General features: G+C 40.0%; 1 protein-coding gene across 1 annotated transcript in view; it reads left to right on the top strand.

Moving 5' to 3' along the window:
* Positions 1–18,768, top strand: part of LOC150035991 (peptide chain release factor PrfB1, chloroplastic-like) — a 50,065-nt gene extending 31,297 nt beyond the window's left edge. Inside the window, exons 2-5 of the mRNA XM_090314151.1 lie at positions 16,619–16,822; positions 16,986–17,201; positions 17,432–17,618; positions 18,304–18,768. Of these exons, the coding sequence (XP_090170277.1) occupies positions 16,619–16,822; positions 16,986–17,201; positions 17,432–17,618; positions 18,304–18,608 (912 nt within the window). The 3' untranslated portion in view covers positions 18,609–18,768. The remainder of the gene's footprint in view (positions 1–16,618; positions 16,823–16,985; positions 17,202–17,431; positions 17,619–18,303) is intronic.
* The last annotated feature ends 579 nt before the right edge of the window (positions 18,769–19,347 follow it).

The following is a 19,347-nucleotide window of genomic DNA, read 5'->3' as shown; positions in this document are numbered from 1 at the left end:
AAAGAAGACAACAGCCACTTGTTTATTACAATCAGTGGCAAAACATTGATGAAAGAAAGGGAGGCTGACATCCTTGGACTTGTTGTCGAAAAGCCCGAGGAAACACAAAAAGATGGAGTCCCACCGGAAGTACAAAAGTTGTTCGATGAATTTCCTCCCAAGAGAGGAACCTGAAGGGTTGCCCCCCTTGTGAAATATACAACACCACATTGATCTAGTTCCGGGAGCTACTTTACCGAATTTACCTCACTACAGGATGTGTCCAAAGGAGTACGGAATTCTCCACTAACATATCGAAGAATTGCTGTAAAAAAGACACATTAAACCAAGTTTAGGTCTGTGTGAAGTACCAGCTCTACTCACGCCCGAGAAAGATGCAAGGAGAATGTGCATGGATAGTGGAGCCATCAATTGAATCACGATGAAGTATTGTTTTCCAATTTCTTGAATAAGTGATTTGGTCAATCAACTTGGAGGAGCCTTAATCTTTTCAAAGGTGGATTTGAAGAGTGGATACCACCAAATATGAATTAGGCCGGGAGATGAGTGGAAAACGACCTTTAAGACTAACGAAGGCTGGATTGAGTGGCTTGTCATCAAATGCTCAGAGCATTTTCATGAGACTTATGAATCAAGTACTTCATCCTTTCCTTAACAAATTTATCGTTGTATATTTTGACAATATTTTGGTTTATTGGGAACCTTGAAGAACATTTACGACATCTTCGTAGCTTATTTCAAGCTTTGACATCTGACACAGTTGTAATCACAAAAAATGCCACATTCTTATGAAGGAGATTGCTTTCATTGACTTCCTAATTGGCCAAAATCAAATCAAAGTTGATCCAAAGAAGATTGAAGCAATCACTTGATAGGCCTCCAATTATACTGCAATATCAAAGAAGAAAGAATAGAGGAAATCAGCGGTTGAGTCGGTTAAGGAGGTTGGGGACCACAGCTAAACTACTTTCAATTCTGTTGGGAGAAGTTGGGGTTTAAAAGAAGAAAGAAACCGAAAGAGAAGGCATTGAAGATTGAATATCTTAAGTAAGGGAAGTGAGTTCTCGAGGGTGGGAGTTCGGGAAAGTCTATCATGTAGAATCAGTCGCGGAGTGCCGCTCATCGCCTACTTCATCTACTAGGCGATCGTGTAGTGTTGATGAGCGATCGCGTAGTGTCTATAAGTGATTGTATAGCGTTAGTAAGCGATCGTGTAGTGTTGGTGAGCGATCGTGTAGTTTATAAGCGATTGTGTAGTGAATGTAAACGATCGTTTAGTGTTTGTAAGCGATCACGTAGTAATAGTAAGCGATCGTATAGTTGTTGATTGACACTCATCGTTTAATAAAGAAAGTTCATCGTTTAGTTGTTATGTTGTGTGATTGTGTCAACTCACTTAATCAATAAATACCTTTTAAAAGATCAATTTCCTATCTAATTGGTATCAGAGCAACCACTTGGGCAGGCATGGCTCAGAAACGCTTTGAGGAAAAGCTGGAGTTTTTAAACCAGGAGATTTTTGGACTCAGAGTCGAAATGCAGAAATTGCCAACCATATAGGAGAATTTGGCGTCATTAGCGAAGAGCATTGAGCGATTGGGATTGCAAGCAGAGAAACATCAACAGATGCTCATTTCCTATGTTACGGAAATGACGAAGGGAAAGGCGAAAGTGACAGAGGAGGCAAAAGGATCGAATGTCAATAATGTGTGTGGAACGAATAGTTCAGTGAAAGCAGCCGATGAAGAAGTGACTCGCGATCGAAGTAAATTCAAGAAAGTGGAGATGCCGGTGTTTAGTGGAAGTGATCCAGATGTGTGGTTATTCAGAGCAGATCGCTATTTTCAGATTCATAAACTGACTAAATCTGAGAAGATGACGGTGGCGGTTGTGAGTTTCACGGTGTCGCGTTAGACTGGTACCGGTCGAAGGAAGGTAGAAAGCCATTCAAAGATTGGGAAGATTTGAAGAAAAGGATGTTAGTGCGATTTCGATCTTTAAGAGAGGGATCGATTTGTGGAAGGTTCTTGAGGCTATTAAACAGGAAACTACTGTAGAAGCATATCGAAATCTATTTGATAAATTGGTAGCGCCATTGCCACATCTACCGAATGAAATATTAGAGGAGACATTCATGAACGGATTAGTGCCGTGGATAAAAGTTAAGGTCGAATGTTGGATCCGTCCGAGTTAGCACAAATGATGTCGTTAGTGCAGCGTGTTGAAGATAGAGAAAATGCACGGGTCGGGCGCGAATGTACGGAGGTAAGATCCTAAACGAACTCTTCGAAATTTAATATAGAAAGTACAAGTAAAACGGGAGGTGGTAGTGAACTGAAAGAGGGAGGGAAGTCGGGAGAGTCATTTTCGATGAGGACAATCATGTTACGAGGAGTGTCGAATAACGATAATCGGAGAGAAATTCCGGCAAGAAGGTTAGCAAATGTTGAATTCCAGTCGAAGAGAGAGAAAGGACTTTGTTTCCGGTGCGATGAAAAGTATACTGTTGGGCATCGGTGCAAAGGGCGCGAATTGAGAGAACTGAGATTACTTGTTGTGCATACGTCCGGTGAAGAATTGGAGTTGCACGAAGAAGATGAAATAAGAGAAGAGACGCTGGAATTGAATTTGTTGACGTTGAATGAAAAATATCGCCGATAGCCAAACTTTCTGTGAATTCGATTGTGGGATTGACGAACCCTCGAACAATGAAGATTAAAGGGGAGATCAAAGGAGAACCGGTGATGATACTGGTTGACTGTGGAGCTATCTTTATTTCATATCAGAAGGATTGGCGAATCGTTTGCAGTTGGAAATCACGAAAACGACAAATTATGGAGTAGTTTTGGGATCGGGAACTGCAGTGCGAGGTAAGGGGGTATGCAAGAATGTGGAAATGAGGTTGGGAGATTAGAGGGTGAACGATAACTTCCTGCCGTTAGAACTAGGAAGTGTTGACGTGATTTTGGGGATGCAGTGGTTACATTCTTTGGGAAAAACCTGTCGATTGGTGGAATCTCACTATGGCATTTGCTCATAAGGGTCGAAAGATTACTTTGCAGGGGATCCAAGTCTGACGAAAGCAAGAATCAGTCTGAAATGTATGTTGAAAACCTAGGAGGCTGAAGATCAGGGATTCTTGGTTGAATGTAGAATGATAAGTAGAGGTGAGTTTGTGGTAGAGTAAGGGGGAAGCGAGGAAGCCGACCCAATACCAGAATCTCTATCGATCCTGCTAAACAAGTTTCAGAACATATTTGAATGGTCGGAGGAATTGTCCCCCGTCGGAGTATAGAGCATCACATCCACTTGAATGAAGGAACTAGTCTAATAAATGTTCGTCCATACAAATATGCGTATCATCAGAAGGCTGAGATGGAGAAATTGGTCGAAGAAATGTTGGATTCGGGCATCATTAGACCAAGCACCAGTCCCTACTCCAGTCCCATTCTACTGGTTAGAAAGAAGGACGGAGTGTGGATATTTTGTGTGGATTACCGTGCTCTTAACACTGCCACCATTCCGACAAATTTCCAATTCCTGTGGTGGAAGAACTTTTCGACGAATTAAATAGAGTTGCTCTCACTAAAGGATTTGAAGTTAGGCTATCATCAAATAAGGATGAATCCGTGGGATGTTAAGAAGACTACCTTCTGGACACATGAAGGGCATTATGAATTTCTAGTAATGCCTTTCGGTTTAACTAATGCACCTTTCACATTTCAGACACGGATGAATAATATATTCAGGCCTTACTTACGCCATTTTGTGTTAGTATTCTTTGATGATATACTTGTGTATAGTGGAAATCTAAAAGAGCATTTGCAGCATCTAGAAGTGATATTATCAGTATTAAGGGAACATGAACTTTATGCTAATAAGAAGTGTCAGTTTGCAAGAGACAGAGTGGAATATTTGGGGCATATCATTTCAAAGCAAAGGGTGGAGGTCGATCCAGAGAAGGTGCAGGCAGTGTTGGATTGGCCGGTGCCTAAGACAATGAAGGAGGTGCGGGGGTTCTTGGGATTGTCTGGCTGTTACCGGAGGTTCGTACAAAACTATGGCAGTATAGCGGCTGCTTTGACACAGATTTTGAAAGGAGGGACTTTTCAGTAGACAGAGGATGCTCAGTATGCTTTTGAGAAGCTCAAAACTGCTATGATGACACTACTCATGTTGGCGTTACCAGATTTCAGCATACCCTTGCATAGGCGCGGTGCTAGTGCAGTAGAGACAGCCGATAGCTTTTTACAGCCATACTCTATCATTGAGAGACCGTGCGAAGCCGGTATGTGAGAGGGAGTTGTTAGACGGTCATGGCCGTGCAGAGATGGCGACTTTATTTGTTAGGAAGACGATTTGTCATCAAAACGGATCAGAAGGCATTGAAGTTTTTACTTGAACAGAGGATGATACAACCGCAACATTAGAAATGGGTAGCTAAATTGCTTGGTTATGATTTTGAAGTAGTCTATCATCCAGGATTGGTGAATGGGGCCGTGAATGCATCATCCAGAGTGGATATGGAGACTTATTTGGCCCAGTTATCGGCCCTTACTTTGATTGATATGGCTGTAATTCAGAAGGAAGTAGAGCAAGATGATCGGTTACAATGAATTAAAGGCCGAGTACTGAGGAAGGAGGATAGAGTACAAGGTTTTTCTCTCCATCAAGGCGTGCTGAAGTAGAAAGGGAGGTTAGTACTTTCCACTACCTCGTCTTTGATGCCTACAATCTTGCATACATATCATGACTCTGTGCTTGGTGGCCACTCGTGATTCCTGAGGACATACAAGAGAATATCTGGGGAGTTGTATTGGTAAGGAATGAAGAGAGCTGTTAAGAAGTATGTGGAAGAGTGTGTGGTTTGCCAGAAGAATAAATTGATAGTCTTGTCCCCAGCAGGGTTATTAATGCCGCTCCCTATTCTTGATGTTGTATGGGCTGACATATCGATGGATTTCATTGAAGGATTACCTAAGGCCAAGGGGTATGATGTGATTTTAGTGGTAGTCGATAGATTGAGCAAGTATGCTCATTTTCTTGCCTTTAAAACATCCTCTGAATGTTGATGTGGTAGCAATTGTATTCTGTAGAGAAATAGTAAAGTTGCACGGGGTGCTGAAGTCAATTGTCTCGGACCGAGACAAGGTGTTTGTGAGTCACTTCTGGCAGGAGTTGTTCTGGCTGTCGAGTACTTGCTCCATCGCAGGACAACATATCATCCTCAGTCGGATGGTTAGACAGAAGTGGTAAACCGCAGCGTGGAAATGTACTTGAGGTGCTTCTGTGGGGAGCATCCTAAAGAATGGATTAACTGGTTGCATTGGACGGAATACTGGTATAATACTACGTATAATGCCTCCACTGGCTTTTCCCCTTTTCAGATTGTATATGGATGTCAACCTCTAGTGTTGATTTACTGTGGAGATGATTTCACTGGGAATGCGACTTTGGACCAACAAATGCAGGATAGGGATGCTGCACTGCGAGTACTTAAGGAGCATTTGAGGGTGGCTCAAGAGAAAATGAAGAAGTTTGTGGATAGGAAACGACGGGATATAGAATTTCAAGTTGGGGATTGGGTATGGCTGAAGTTGCGTCCCTATCACCAAATTTCAGTTCGGAAAAAACGGTGTGTGAAATTATCTCCCAAGTATTATGGGCCATATCAGGTGATTGACAGGGTGGGATTAGTAGCTTACAAGTTGGAGCTTCCATCAACAATGTCGATCCATCGAGTTTTTCATGTGTCACAACTAAAAAAGGTGGTTGGACAGCTAGAAGGAAAGTCATCTGTAGATCCTTTAGCCAATGAAAATCATACTTGGCTACCTGAACCAGAGGCTGTATTGAGCTCTTGACCTGGGTTGTCACATCGGGGACGTGAAGTTTTGGTGAAATGGAAAGGACTGCCAGAGCATGAGGCGACTTGGGAGGTATTGGATGATTTCCAGACTCAATTTCTGGAATTTTACCTTGAGGACAAGGTAAAGGTGGAGGGGGAGGTAATGATAGGCCTCCAATTATCCTGCAATATCAAAGAAGAAGAATAGAGGAAATAAGGGAAAATCGGTGGTTGAGTCAGTTAAGGAGGTTGGGGACCACATCTAAACTACTTTCAATTCTGTTAGGAGAAGTTGGGGTTTAAAAGAAAAAAGAAACCGAAAGAGAAGGCATTGAAGGTTGAATAGAGTAAGGGAAGTGAGCTCTCGAGGGTGGGAGTTCGGGAAAGTTTATCGTGTAGAATCAGTCACAGAGTGTCACTCATTGCCTACTTCATCTACTAGGCGATCGTGTAGAAGAGCTTCAGCAATCATGTAGTGTTGGTGAGCGATCGCGTAGTGTCTGTAAGCAATCGTATAGCGTTAGTAAGCAATTGTGTAGTGTTGGTGAGCGATCGTGTAGAGTTTGTAAGCGATTGTGTTGTGAATGTAAACGATCATTTAGTGTTTGTAAGCGATCGTTTAGTTGTTGATTGACACTCATCGTTTAATAAAGAGCAAGTTCATCGTTTAGTTGTTATGTTGTGCGAAAGTCAACTCACTTAATCAATAAATACTTTTTAAAAGATCAGTTTCCTATCATTACTCAATGGACAACTCCATCAACAATAAAAGATATCCAAGCCTTCCTTGGCTTAGCATCATTTTACAGGAAGTTTATTAAAAACTTCAGCTCCATTGCAGCATCGATTACTAATTGTTTGAAGAAAGGCAGCTTCATATGGGGTAAAAAAACAACAGTCCAGCTTTGATTGTATTAAGAAGAAGTTAAGCACAAGCCCTGTTTTGAAATTACCAGATTTTTCAGCCCCATTTGAAGTAGCAATGGATGCTTGTGTAGGAATTGGTGGTGTTTTGTCTCAACAAGGACACCCAATTGAATACTTCAGCGAAAAGCTTAGAAACTCAAGAAAAACTTGGACTACCTATGAGCAGGAGTTGTATGCTCTTGTTAGAGCCCTTAGATAGTGGGAACATTATCTACTTTCCAAGGAGTTTGTATTAATAGATTATTTCTCATTAAAATACTTACAATCTCAGAAGAACATAAGCCGTTTGCATGCAAGGTGGAATTCTTTCATACAAAGGTTTGACTTAGTCATTAAACACCAATTGGGCAAAGAAAATAAAGTGGCTGATGCCCTAAGTCGAAAAGGCCTAATTCTTACTACTTTAGCCATGGAAGTAACGACTTTCTCCCACCTTCCCGAACTATTCAAGGATGACAATGATTTTGCAGACATTTGGTACAAATGTGCTCACTATTTGAATGTTGAAGACTTCCATATTATGAATGGCTTCCTATTCAAAGGAGAACGACTATGTATCCCTTCACACTTCTCTTCGAGAAGCCCTCCTAAAAGAAGCTCACTCTGGAGGTTTAGTAGGGCACTTTGGCTAAGACAAAACATTTGAATTAGTATCCAAACGATTCTATTCGCCACAACTTCGAAAGGATGTTAATAATTTTGTCAAAAGATATGCTATTTGTCAAAAAGCCAAAGGAAATTCTACAAATGCCAGATTATATACTCCATTACCAATCCCCACAACCATTTGGGAAGACCTATATGTTGACTTTATTCTTGGTCTACCCAAAACACAAAGAGGATATGATGTAGTCATGGTGGTTGTGGATCGTTTCAGCAAAATGACCCATTTTCTAGTATGCAAAAAAACGAGTGATGCAATCTATATTGCTAACTTATTCTTCAGATAGGTAGTTCAACTTCATGGAATACCAAAATCAATCGTTTCAGATAGAGACGTGAAATTCTTAAGTCATTTGTGGCGTACTTTATGGAAGAAGTTTGACAATGGTTTGAAATTCAGCACCACTTGACATCCACAAACTGATGGCCAGACTGAAGTAACCAATAGAACTTTGGGAAATCTCATACAATGTTTAAGTGGTTCACGACCAAAGCAATGGGATTTGTCCCTTGCTCAAGTGGAGTTTGTTTTCAATAACATGAAGAATAGATCAATGGGAAGATGCCCATTCGAAGTAGTATATACTCAACCTCTTAGACTCACATTTGATCTTGCCCATTTACCTTCTTTTGTGGATATTAGTTTGAAGCTGAAAGTATGATTGAAAGAATAGAAGAATTGCACCGAGAAGTTCATGACCATTTAAAGAAGACCACACAGTCTTACAAAGAAACTAAAGACAAGTCACGAAGAGAAGTCAATTTTAAAGGAGACCTTGTAATGATCCACCTACGTAAGACAAGGTTCCCAGCTGGAACTTACAACAAGCTGAAAGATAGACAAATGGGCATTTTAAAGTCCTATAAAGATATGGTTCGAATGCTTATCACATTGAGCTACCGATTGACCTTCACATCAATCCAGTTTTCAATGTAGCAGATTTGAAACCCTACTTTGCTCCTGATGATTTCTTGTTAGCTTCTTGATAAACCTCGAGGACGAGTCTGAATTTTAAGGGGATGGAATATGGTGTAAATAACAGAACTTCAGTTTGTAAGTTTTTATTGTTAGTTTTCAGTTGTAAAAATAGAAACTATATTATGTTATTATAATTCAGTTGTAAAAACAAAAGCTGTATTCTGTTTTCCCCTCTATAAATAAAGCTTTCCTCTCCTCATTTGAGAGAGATCACTTTTATTTAAAATCAGACTTTTGGTATTACACTATTGCACATTGTAGAAAATAACACCTAGAAACTTGAAACTTAATTGCATACTAAATTATAAGTCAAAATGCAGAACTAGAAATGTAGAAAGTATTCAAATTGCCTTAAATCTCTCCTCTAGAAAGCAGAAAAGTAGATGTGCACGTTTGACAAGGTTTGACATCACATTTCCCCATGTAGTGCACACGCATTTTCTTCACAAAATTTGCAAACTTTTTTTTACCACCGTGTCATCTTCATATCATTCTCTTCTTGATTCATTGAACTAACATTATATAAAACTTTGGTCTCAAAATTATTTGTCGGTTCTTGTGAATTTGCTAGTATTTGAAGATGTAATGTAAATGCCTCTTGAATCTTCTTGTAATTGATCCTTCTACATGCAATGGTTCAAGGTTGAATTCGCACCAGGGTATTGTTAGGCCTCCTATCATGAAAACTTGTGTTAGAAGGAACAAGCAGCCTGTTGATGTTGGGCCTAGTCAGTAATGGGCATTTATTATCTTTTGTTATGTTTTGGGCTAGTTGCTTGTGTTGTCTAACATATATTTTGTGTTTTGTGTGGTGTTTGAGTTATGGAATATTTTATTGTACTAACTGGATAGAGTGAACTTGGGAGAGGTTCGACACTCTCGAATCGGCCGGTTGGCTTGTATTATCGTAATTTCAATATCAATATCACAAAGGTGGACCTAGTGTCCTTGCAGAAATTTAGACCATTTTGGGCATGCAATGGCTCCGGAAGCCTAACAATGAGTATTAATTGGAAGAATCTATGCATGATGTATATGATGGTGACGCGAAGTTAATCTTGAAGGGTGATCCGACATTGGCACAAATGGAAGTCTTGTTAAAAATGTTGACAAAAACTTGGCAACCCGAAGATCAAGGATTCCTTGTTGACTTTTGGGCATTGGGCATTCCGAAAGAAGACAGGCAAGTAATGCTTCAAAAAGGACATCGGAGGAGCATCGGCCAATAGTAGAGAAATTGATTGAAGAACATGAGGATGTGTTTAACATGCCTGAAGGCCCTCGCAGTCAGATGTCACCAAATCCAGTTGAAAGAGGGGAGTGATCCTACCAAGGTTCACCCATATTGGTATATGTTGAAAAAAAGGAAGAAAGGAACCCAAGATTTACGTGGAAAACCCTAGATCAGGGAGAAAAAACCACGATAGAGACTGATTTTTATTATTAATTCTGATACACAAAGTACATGAGAATAGGCCAAATAAATAGACTAGTGGGAAGCCCTAGGGTACATACAATTACTAAAATACACCGAAATCAAAGCTTTGTCTCAGTAACCCTTTTGTGAGCACATCTGCAATTTGCTGATTTGAGGGAACATAAGAAATGCATATACTTCCGTTGTCAAGTCTTTCCTTGATGAAGTGCCAGTCGATCTCAACGTGTTTTGTTCTGTCATGCTGAACAGGATTCTTAGCAATACTTATTGTTGCCTTATTGTCACAAAGCAGTTTCATTGGGAGCTCATTGTCTTGATGAAGATTTGACAACACTTTTATCAACCAAATTTCTTCACATATCCCTAAACTCATGGGATATTCAGCTTTCGCACTACTTCTGGTCACAACTCCCTGTTTCTTGCTCCTCCAGGTCACTAGATTACCCCAAACAAATGTGCAATATCCAAATGTTGATTTTCTATCAATAACAAACCCTGCCCAATCAGAATCAGTGTAGGCTTCAATGCAACGTTTATCAGACTTCTTGAACATTAACCCCTTACCTGGTGTACCTTTCAGATATCGTAGGATGTGTTCAACTGTTGTCATGTGTTCCTCACAAAGAGCCTGCATAAACTGACTGACAACACTCACTACATATGAAATATCGGGTCTCGTATGAGATAAGTATATCAATTTCTCAACTAACTGCTGATACATTTCTTTATTGACTGGGACACTGTTGCTGGTATTGCTGAGCTTTGAATTATATTCAACTGGGGTGTCAGTAGGTTTGCACCCAGTCATTCTTGTTTCCGTTAGAAGATCAATCATGTATTTCCGTTGGGACACTGAGATTTTGTCCCTTGACCAGGCTACTTCCATTTCGAGAAAGTATTTTAACTTCCTGGTCTTTAATTTCAAATACTTTGGCCATCTTTGCTTTGAGTTTCACAATTTCATCATCATCATCACCGGAGAGCACAATATCGTCAACATACATGATGAGAACAACCTTTCCTGAAGTTGACTTCTTTGTAAATAGTGTGTGATCTGAGTGCCCTTGGGTATACCCTTGTCCTTTGACAGGAGACTGTTTCAACCCATATAGCGACTTCCTCAGTCGGTAGAGTCACTGTTTGAACTGATCTTCAAATTCGGGGGAGGATTCATGTAAACTTCCTCCTCAAGTTCTCCATTGAGAAAGACATTCTTTACATCTAGTTGATGCAGAGGCCAATCTCTATTAACTGCAACTGATAGTAATACTCGGATAGTATTGAGTTTAGCCATGGGAGAGAATGTCTCCGAATAATCTACCCCAAAGGTTTGAGTAAACCCTTTTGCAACTAACCTGACCTTGTACCGATCAACAGTCCCGTTTGAAACTTTATAGTGAAAACTCATTTGCATCCAACTGTCTTGTGCCCTTTGGGTAGGATCACCTAGTCTCATGTTCCATTTTTCTCAAGAACCCTCATCTCCTCCATAACAGCGGCTTTCCAAACGTCAGTTCCCATTGCTTCCTGTATGTTACTCAGTATCACTCCTGTATTTAAACTGGTGGTAAAAGCCCAAAATTCAGATGACAGGTTATTGTAAGTCATGTAACTATGCATAGGGTACCTTGTACATGATCGAATACCTTTTTTCAAGGCTATTGGAAAATCAAGAGAAGCATCATGCTCCTTCAGTCTGTCAGAATTTCTACTGTGATCGCTAGTCTCTTCTGCCTGGGTTTCATCTTCAGAAATCACCTTTTCACCATTATTTCTAGTATCACTCACATTTTCAAGAGTTGTGTCCGAATCATTATTTATCGTCGTCTTCCCATCTGCTATAGTGGTGCTGTCAGCACCTTTTCCTCCTTTTTCCTCTCTGCATTCGTTAGCCTCAATACAAGTATCAATCTCATTGATTTCAGGAATACACATATCTAATGTCGGGTTTGACTCATGGATCGGAACCGGAGGTGCAACAGGTGACACTGCTTCCTTCCTGAGATCCTTCCTATAGTATGTTATCCATGGGACTTAATTGGTAGGGAGGATAGGACCGACATGTTCGGGAATGGGAGATGACTCCAAGGGAATGTATAAGTGGACCAGTTAGTCTCTTCACTAGATGTCTCCCCCTGAAGATGGCTTACAGGGAAGAAGGGTTGATCCTCAAGGAAGGTGATATCCATGGAAACAAAATATTTGCGAGTGGATGGGTGGTAACATTTATACCCACACTGATGAAGTGGATACCCAACAAAGACGCATTTTTTAGCACGAGGGGTAAATTTCGTGCTGTTTGGACCATGGGAGTGAACAAAAGCAACACAGCTAAAAACTCGAAGTGGTACATTGGAGACTAAACGAGTAGTGGGGACTCTTTCAAACAGTCTAATGGGTTTTGAAAGTTGAGGACCCGGGAAGGCATTTGGTTGATTAAGTGAGCAGCAGTAAGGATGACATCATCCGATAGGTAAGACGGGAGTGATGTGGATAGCATCAAGGACCTGGCCACTTCCACCAAATGATGATTTTTCCTTTCGACTATCCCGTTTTGTTGGGGAGTGTAGACACACGAACTCTGGTGGACAATCCGTTTGGATGCAAGGAACTCCTAGAAGGAAGTGTTAAAGAATTCCCGCCCATTATCACTTCTCAAAATACCAATCCTGGCACTAAACTGGGTTTCAACAGTGGCATAGAGTTGCTGGAATACAGATAACACTTCAAACAGTCTAATGGGTTTTGAAAGTTGAGGACCCGGGAAGGCATTTGGTTGATTAAGTGAGCAGCAGTAAGGATGGCAACACCCGATAGGTAAGACGAGAGTGATGTGGATAGCATCAAGGACCTGGCCACTTCCACCAAATGACGATTTTTCCTTTCGACTATCCCGTTTTGTTGGGGAGTGTAGGCACACGAACTCTGGTGGACAATCCGTTTGGATGCAAGGAACTCCTGGAAGGAAGTGTTAAAGAATTCCCGCCCATTATCACTTCTCAAAATACCAATCCTGGCACTAAACTGGGTTTCAACAGTGGCATAGAGTTGCTGAAATACAGATAACACTTCAGACTTATAAGTGAGAAGAAATACCCAAGTAAGCCGAGTGTGGTCATCCATAAACGTGACAAACCAGTGTTTCTCTATGGAGGTTGTGATTGGTGAGGGACCCCAAACATCACTGGACTAAGGTGAAGGGTTTGGATGGTTTATAGGGCTGGGAATGAAAGGAGACACGACTCTGTTTGGCACGAATACACACATCAAAATTTAAAGAAGATATATTAATATTGCGAAATAAATGCGGAAATAAGAATTTCATGTATTGAAAGTTTGGATGGGTAATGCCATAACAGAAAATCATTCTCATAAATAGAAAAATTTAAAGAGACAAGGCTAGTCCTATAATCATTCCTAGAGGAAGCATCATTAGTCAGGAAGTAGAGTCCCCTATCGTGTCGGGCAGTGCCAATCATCGTCCCCGAGCTCAGATCCTAAAATAAAACAGAGTCGGGTGAAAATACTGCCTGACAATTCAGATCTCTTGTAATCTTATTGATGGATAACAAATTATATGAAATTTTAGGAACATGCAAAATATCCTGCAAAACCAAACCCTCAAACGGAGATAAATGCCCTTTCCCTGCAACAAGTGCGAACGACCCATCTGCAATCCTAATTCGTTCGTTATTGACACTTGGACAATATGAGAGCAACTGATCAGAGGTACCAGTAAGATGATCTGTCGCCCCCTGAGTCAACAATCCAAGGTTTTTTTCCGTTAATATTAATAAGACTAAAAGACTGGATATTACCTGACTGGGCGATGGCACTGACTCCAACCGTACTTAGGCTGGTCGTACTATCTGCTGAGGGTTGTTGCTGAGGATTCTCATTTACCGAGTCACTCACAAAGGCACGTCCAGAGGTTGATTTGTCATGTGACTGGCGATGTTTACTATTTGGGGGCCGCCCATGTAGCTTCCAACACTGGTTCTTTGTATGCCACGACTTTTTACAATGCTCACAGACAGGAGTGGGCCTTTTATCACTGTTAGTACTGGAGGACTTAGTGACAAAAGTCGTAGCATTAGTAGAGGTAATGACTGGGTTATTCATTGCAGTTGATCTATCTTCCTCCAGGCATATTTCTGAACAAACTTTCATGAGAGAGGGAGTAGGGCGTTGCCCCAGAATCCAACTCCAAACGGCATCAAACTTCAAATTTAATCCGGCCAGGAAGTCATAGACATAATCTGCTTCTTCAATAGAGTCATGAGTACATTTCCAGATTGTCTCCTTACAAAGATCCATCTCCTGCCACAATAGAGTCATTTTATTAAAATAGGACGTTACGTCCATAGTGCCTTGCTTACATTCATGTGTCTGTTTCCGTAACGTATAGAGTCAGGATGCATTCTGCCTCTTTGAATAAAGTTGTTGAATAGCATCCCAAATATCTTTGGCAGTTGTAGCATAGAGTAACGGTCTGCCAATCTGGGGTTCCATATTGTTAATCAAAACAAATCTCAACAGTAAGTCTTCTCCATTCTAGATTCGCTCCTGAGGGTCTCCTGGAACGGGCTTAGGTACTCCAGTCAAGTATCCAAACTTATGACGTCCTTCCAAGGCCATTCTGATGGATTGAGACCAGGAAAAGTAGTTCTGGCCATTCAATTTCTCTCCAGTAATAAACCCTACAGAATTTCCCATGGATCTAGACAGGATATTTGTAGTGGGTAAAATAGGGAAATAATTTACTGGGTTTTCAGAGTATACTAGTATGTTGGTCGAGAAATCTGGTTGAGAGTGTCCCAAGAACCTCCAAAATTTGCAAACTGCTGCTGTAGATGGGCAAAACGCCGTAGGAGATCACCTGTAGACCTCCGACAAAGCTGATGTGCAGATCCGACCGTCAGCGCCATCGGAGCAGACTGCTGATGAGAAGTCGCACCGGCTGTTGGTTCTGCTCGACCACAACAGCTGTTTGGAAGCAGATGGGAAGTCGCGACCGGTTGGGTCGACCGATGAAGAGGTGTAGTTGGGGTCGTGCGGTTGGAAACGTGGCAGTTGGGAGTGGTCGAGCGGCTGGAACATCCGCGGCGCTTGGGAGTGGTTGAGTGGCTGGAAATCGTCGGGGTCGCGTGGCTGGGCGATTTTCGGTTCGGCTGTGATTGGGATCTGGTCGGCTGGGGATGGACGACTGGAACTGGGCTGATTAGGGTTAGGGTCTGAAACGGATTGGATGATTTTCGGCAGCGCGGCTTGGAGGTATTGTTCCATGGCTTCCCGAATGGCTTTGGTGATATCGGCTTCTCGACTAGTTCCAATGGAGGTTGCTGATGAGAATCTAGTCTATTTTCATCAATGATGGCTAGGGTTTCGTCGCCATACTCTGACACCATGTTGAAAAAAGAGGAAGAAAGGAACACAAGATTTACGTGGAAAACCTAGATCAGGGAGAAAAAACCACGATAGAGACTGATTTTATTATTAATTCTGATATACAAAGTCACGAGAATAGGCCAAATAAAGAGACTAGTGGGAAGCCTTAGGGTACATACAATTACTAAAATACCCCTAGGGTTACAAGCTGTTTTTCGATAGTATCCACATGCGCAAAAGAACGAGATCGAACGGTTAATCAATGACAATCAGCTGGAATCATTCGTCCTAGCATTAGCCTGTTTTCTTGTTCGGTTATACTTGTGAAGAAGAAAGATGGTAGCTGGAGATTTTGTGTGGATTATCATTCAGTTGATTGTGCAATGGTAGTAGATAAGTTTTCGGTTCCTATGATAGACGAATTGTTGGATGAGTTGAACGGTGCGAAGGTCTTTTCGAAGATCAATCTGTGGTCCAGGTGCCAATAAGGTTAAAAAATGAAGATATTGAGAAAACAACATTTTTGACACGAGGGACCTTAAGAATTCCTGGGCATGCCGTTTGACCTCACGAATGCACTGACAACATTTCAGGCCCTCATGAACGAAGTTTTTCGACCTTATTTACGTTGCTTCATTTTCGTCTTTTTTGATGAGAAGTTTTGATGAATTTAATTCCAAGCTTGGGCATTCTGTATACAACCCCACTTGAGAAGTGTAGATTTGTGCATAGTCATTTATATCTTTTGATGATAGTCTGATATATAGCCCCGACATGGATTCTCATATCCTACACTTGTACTTATGTTAAGTTTGTTAAGAGAGCATTGCTTGTGTGCCAATAAGAAAAAGTGCCAGTTTGTCAAGAATTGTACAGAGTATCTAGGTCATTGGGTTTCAAGTCAGGGTGTGGAGGTGGATGGTGAGAACATCCCAGCCATGATCCAATGACTGCGACCCAAGAACGTGAAAGAGTTGCATGGGTTTCTGGGTTTGATAGCTGGTTAAAAGATATAAATGAATATGCAGAACACAGTTTACACAAGTTTATCATGGCAAGGACTCTGTATATTAGTTGAAATTGCAATATTTGGTTTCAAACCGCTAACATTCTTTCTATTACTATGTGCAGATTGTTTTTTCTCTTTTTATTTTTTGCGATCCAATGAAAAGATGGACCCTTACTTTGAAAAGTACTCTTTATTTAGAGTGCTGATAAAATCACTTGGAAATAATTCATTTTAAGAAAATTAGACTAAAACTTCCTTTGACTGCAACCAAACTAAGCCTTAACATTTGAGGCAATAGCCTAACCAAGCTTTTGAAAAGTGAATGAAATCATCTCCTCATGTGGGTTGTGTAAAATGATGATTCAGGTTGAAGAAGCAGAAACAATCGTTAAACTGACTGAAGAGATGGACTCTGTAGATGCTGGGCTTCTTGAAGAGGCTACTAGTATCATTAAAGACCTAAACAAGGCATTGGATCAATTTGAATTATCTCAACTTCTTTCTGGTCCGTATGACAAAGAAGGTGCTGTCATCTCTATCTCGGCTGGAGCTGGGGGTACTGATGCGCAGGTAAATAGTTGAGGGCTTATCTTGGAAACTGTTTTCAAAGTATTTTTTTGGTTTTGTTTTCTAAACTGCTTGTAGGAATTATGGTCAACTGTGGAATTTTGAGCTCCAACTTCACGAAATTTATTGCTTCTCCCATATTAAATTTTTACAATATCCAGTGCAGGATTGGGCTGACATGCTCCTGAGGATGTATGTGAGATGGGGAGAGAAACAAAGATATAAAACAAGAGTAGTTGAAAAATCTGCTGGAGAGGAAGCTGGAATAAAATCAGCTACAATTGAAATTGAAGGCCGTTACGCTTATGGATATATATCTGGGGAGAAAGGAACGCACAGGATAGTACGTCAGTCTCCTTTTAACTCTAAAGGACTTCGACAGGTAATTTTAACCCTAACTGACATTGCCAGTGCTTGGAGATTAAAGAAAAGGTAGACAAGTAAAGTTACGTAATGACAAAGTTTTAAAATTTTCTTGAACTGAAAATTACAATCCAGAATGATTTATTGACTTGTAATGAATGATGTGAAACTAAGTCCACTTGCTCATGTTTCCTCAAGATAGATTGTTTGAAGATTGAGCCTACATGTTTTAATATAAGCTCTATGCAGACAAGCTTTTCTGGTGTAGAAGTCATGCCTCTCCTCCCCGATGAGTCCATGGATGTTGAACTGCCAGAAGAGGACCTGGAAATAAGCTTTTCAAGGGCCGGGGGAAAAGGAGGTCAAAATGTTAACAAGGTCGAAACGGCTGTACGCATCACTCATATCCCTACAGGCGTCACAGTTCGCTGCACAGGTTTCATATTCTAATTTAGAAGTACTTGTAACCACCATAAGCTTGATGTCTGTTCTGTCAGTAAGAGTTAATAATAGAACAGCGTCCCTAACTTTTATCTAAATTGTTCAAAGTGATCCTCACTTAAAGCAGAATCATTTCACTTTTATGATCAAATCAATTGATTGACATGTAATGTTATCATATTAAGGATGTGTTTGGAATATATTTTCAAGTGTTTAATTTAAAAAGTAAATCATTTTGGAAGAAATTGGAATGTTTGACAATCATTCAAAATAGTTTTTCAAGTGTATTTTAATCCATTTTTATCAAAAGTGTTTAAATAAAAATGAATTTTTTGAAAAACACTTTTCTCACAAGTCAATCCAAACATCGCTTTTCTTCGAGAAAAAATTTAAGCCAAATAGTTTCTGGAAATGTTTGGCATAGTGTTGTCCTTTAAACCTCCATGTTTGAAGTCTTCTGCTTAGGATTGATGTAGTCAACCTGAAACCATTCATACCAAGTGAACCAAATATGTTTTCATTTGACAGCAAACCTTTCAGACTTTCCATGTTCCATGATTTTAGTAATTCAACCTGGCTTGGTGACAAGTTTTGATAGAATCGAATAATATTTCTTTACAGCAAGTTATGAATAATCTCTGAATTAATGTCATTTCTTCTTCTTCTCAACTATAATGCAGAGGAGAGATCACAGCTGGCGAACAAGATCAAGGCATTAAGCCGGTTGAAAGCCAAGCTGTTAGTCATAGCCGAGGAGCAACGTGCATCCGAAATCAAGCAAATACGAGGAGATGCCGTAAAGGCCGAGTGGGGGCAGCAAATAAGGAACTATGTGTTTCATCCATACAAGCTAGTGAAAGATGTTAGGACAGGATATGAGACATCAGACATTGTCTCTGTAATGGATGGCGAACTGGAGCACTTCATCAAAGCTTACCTCAAATACAAGTACAGTATGGCATTATCTACTGGTGAGGCTGACTAAAAATTGGCATAAACCAATAATAGTCAGCCTTGATTGTTGATGTATTACGTATTGTTCTTACTTAATATTCAAAGGAGCAAAGGGCACGAGGCAAAGTTCTTGTGCATTGCAAGCTCTGTGAATTTTGACTCATCGAATATAAATCTTTTCCATTGTTAGAGGCCCGTTTGGTCATTTCGTTTCTTAGTTTTGTATATATTTTTTTTAAATCCGTTTTAAAAAAAACAAAAACCATACACATTTGTAATTTTTGTTTTCTGTTTTCTAAAATCTAAAAACCATGTTTGGTAATTGTTTGTTTCTAATTTTTTATTATATCTTTGTTTTTAGTTTTATTTTATTTAAATCATAATGATAAAAAATGTCATTAATATTTTATAGGTATGGAATAATCATAAATCAAAAAAAGAAAAATATCAAAAATAAACATCGCTAAAAATACAAAAAAAAAAAAATAGTTTATTTTGAAATTTCGTTGTTTTGTTAAAACAATTTTGTTCCCTATATGATATTCAATGACTCATGAACAATTGTCTAAGATAGGATAAATTACTAATATGTGAATGCAACACGGCAATCACATGACTCGACAAACTCTAGTAATGATAGTAATTGTATATAAGAGAGATAAGAATTGGGGTAGTAATATTTATGTTTTTGTGTTTTAGAACTGATAAGAAAATCACATATTTAAAAAACTATTATAAGCAGCTTAAACAATCATTTTTTTTTAAGAAAA

This window comes from Benincasa hispida, chromosome 5 (assembly GCF_027475165.1).
Source record: "Benincasa hispida cultivar pf3 chromosome 5, pf3_genome.v1.1, whole genome shotgun sequence".
In the NCBI taxonomy this organism is placed as follows: Eukaryota; Viridiplantae; Streptophyta; class Magnoliopsida; order Cucurbitales; family Cucurbitaceae; genus Benincasa; species Benincasa hispida.
This window is presented reverse-complemented; position numbering and strand designations above follow the sequence as displayed.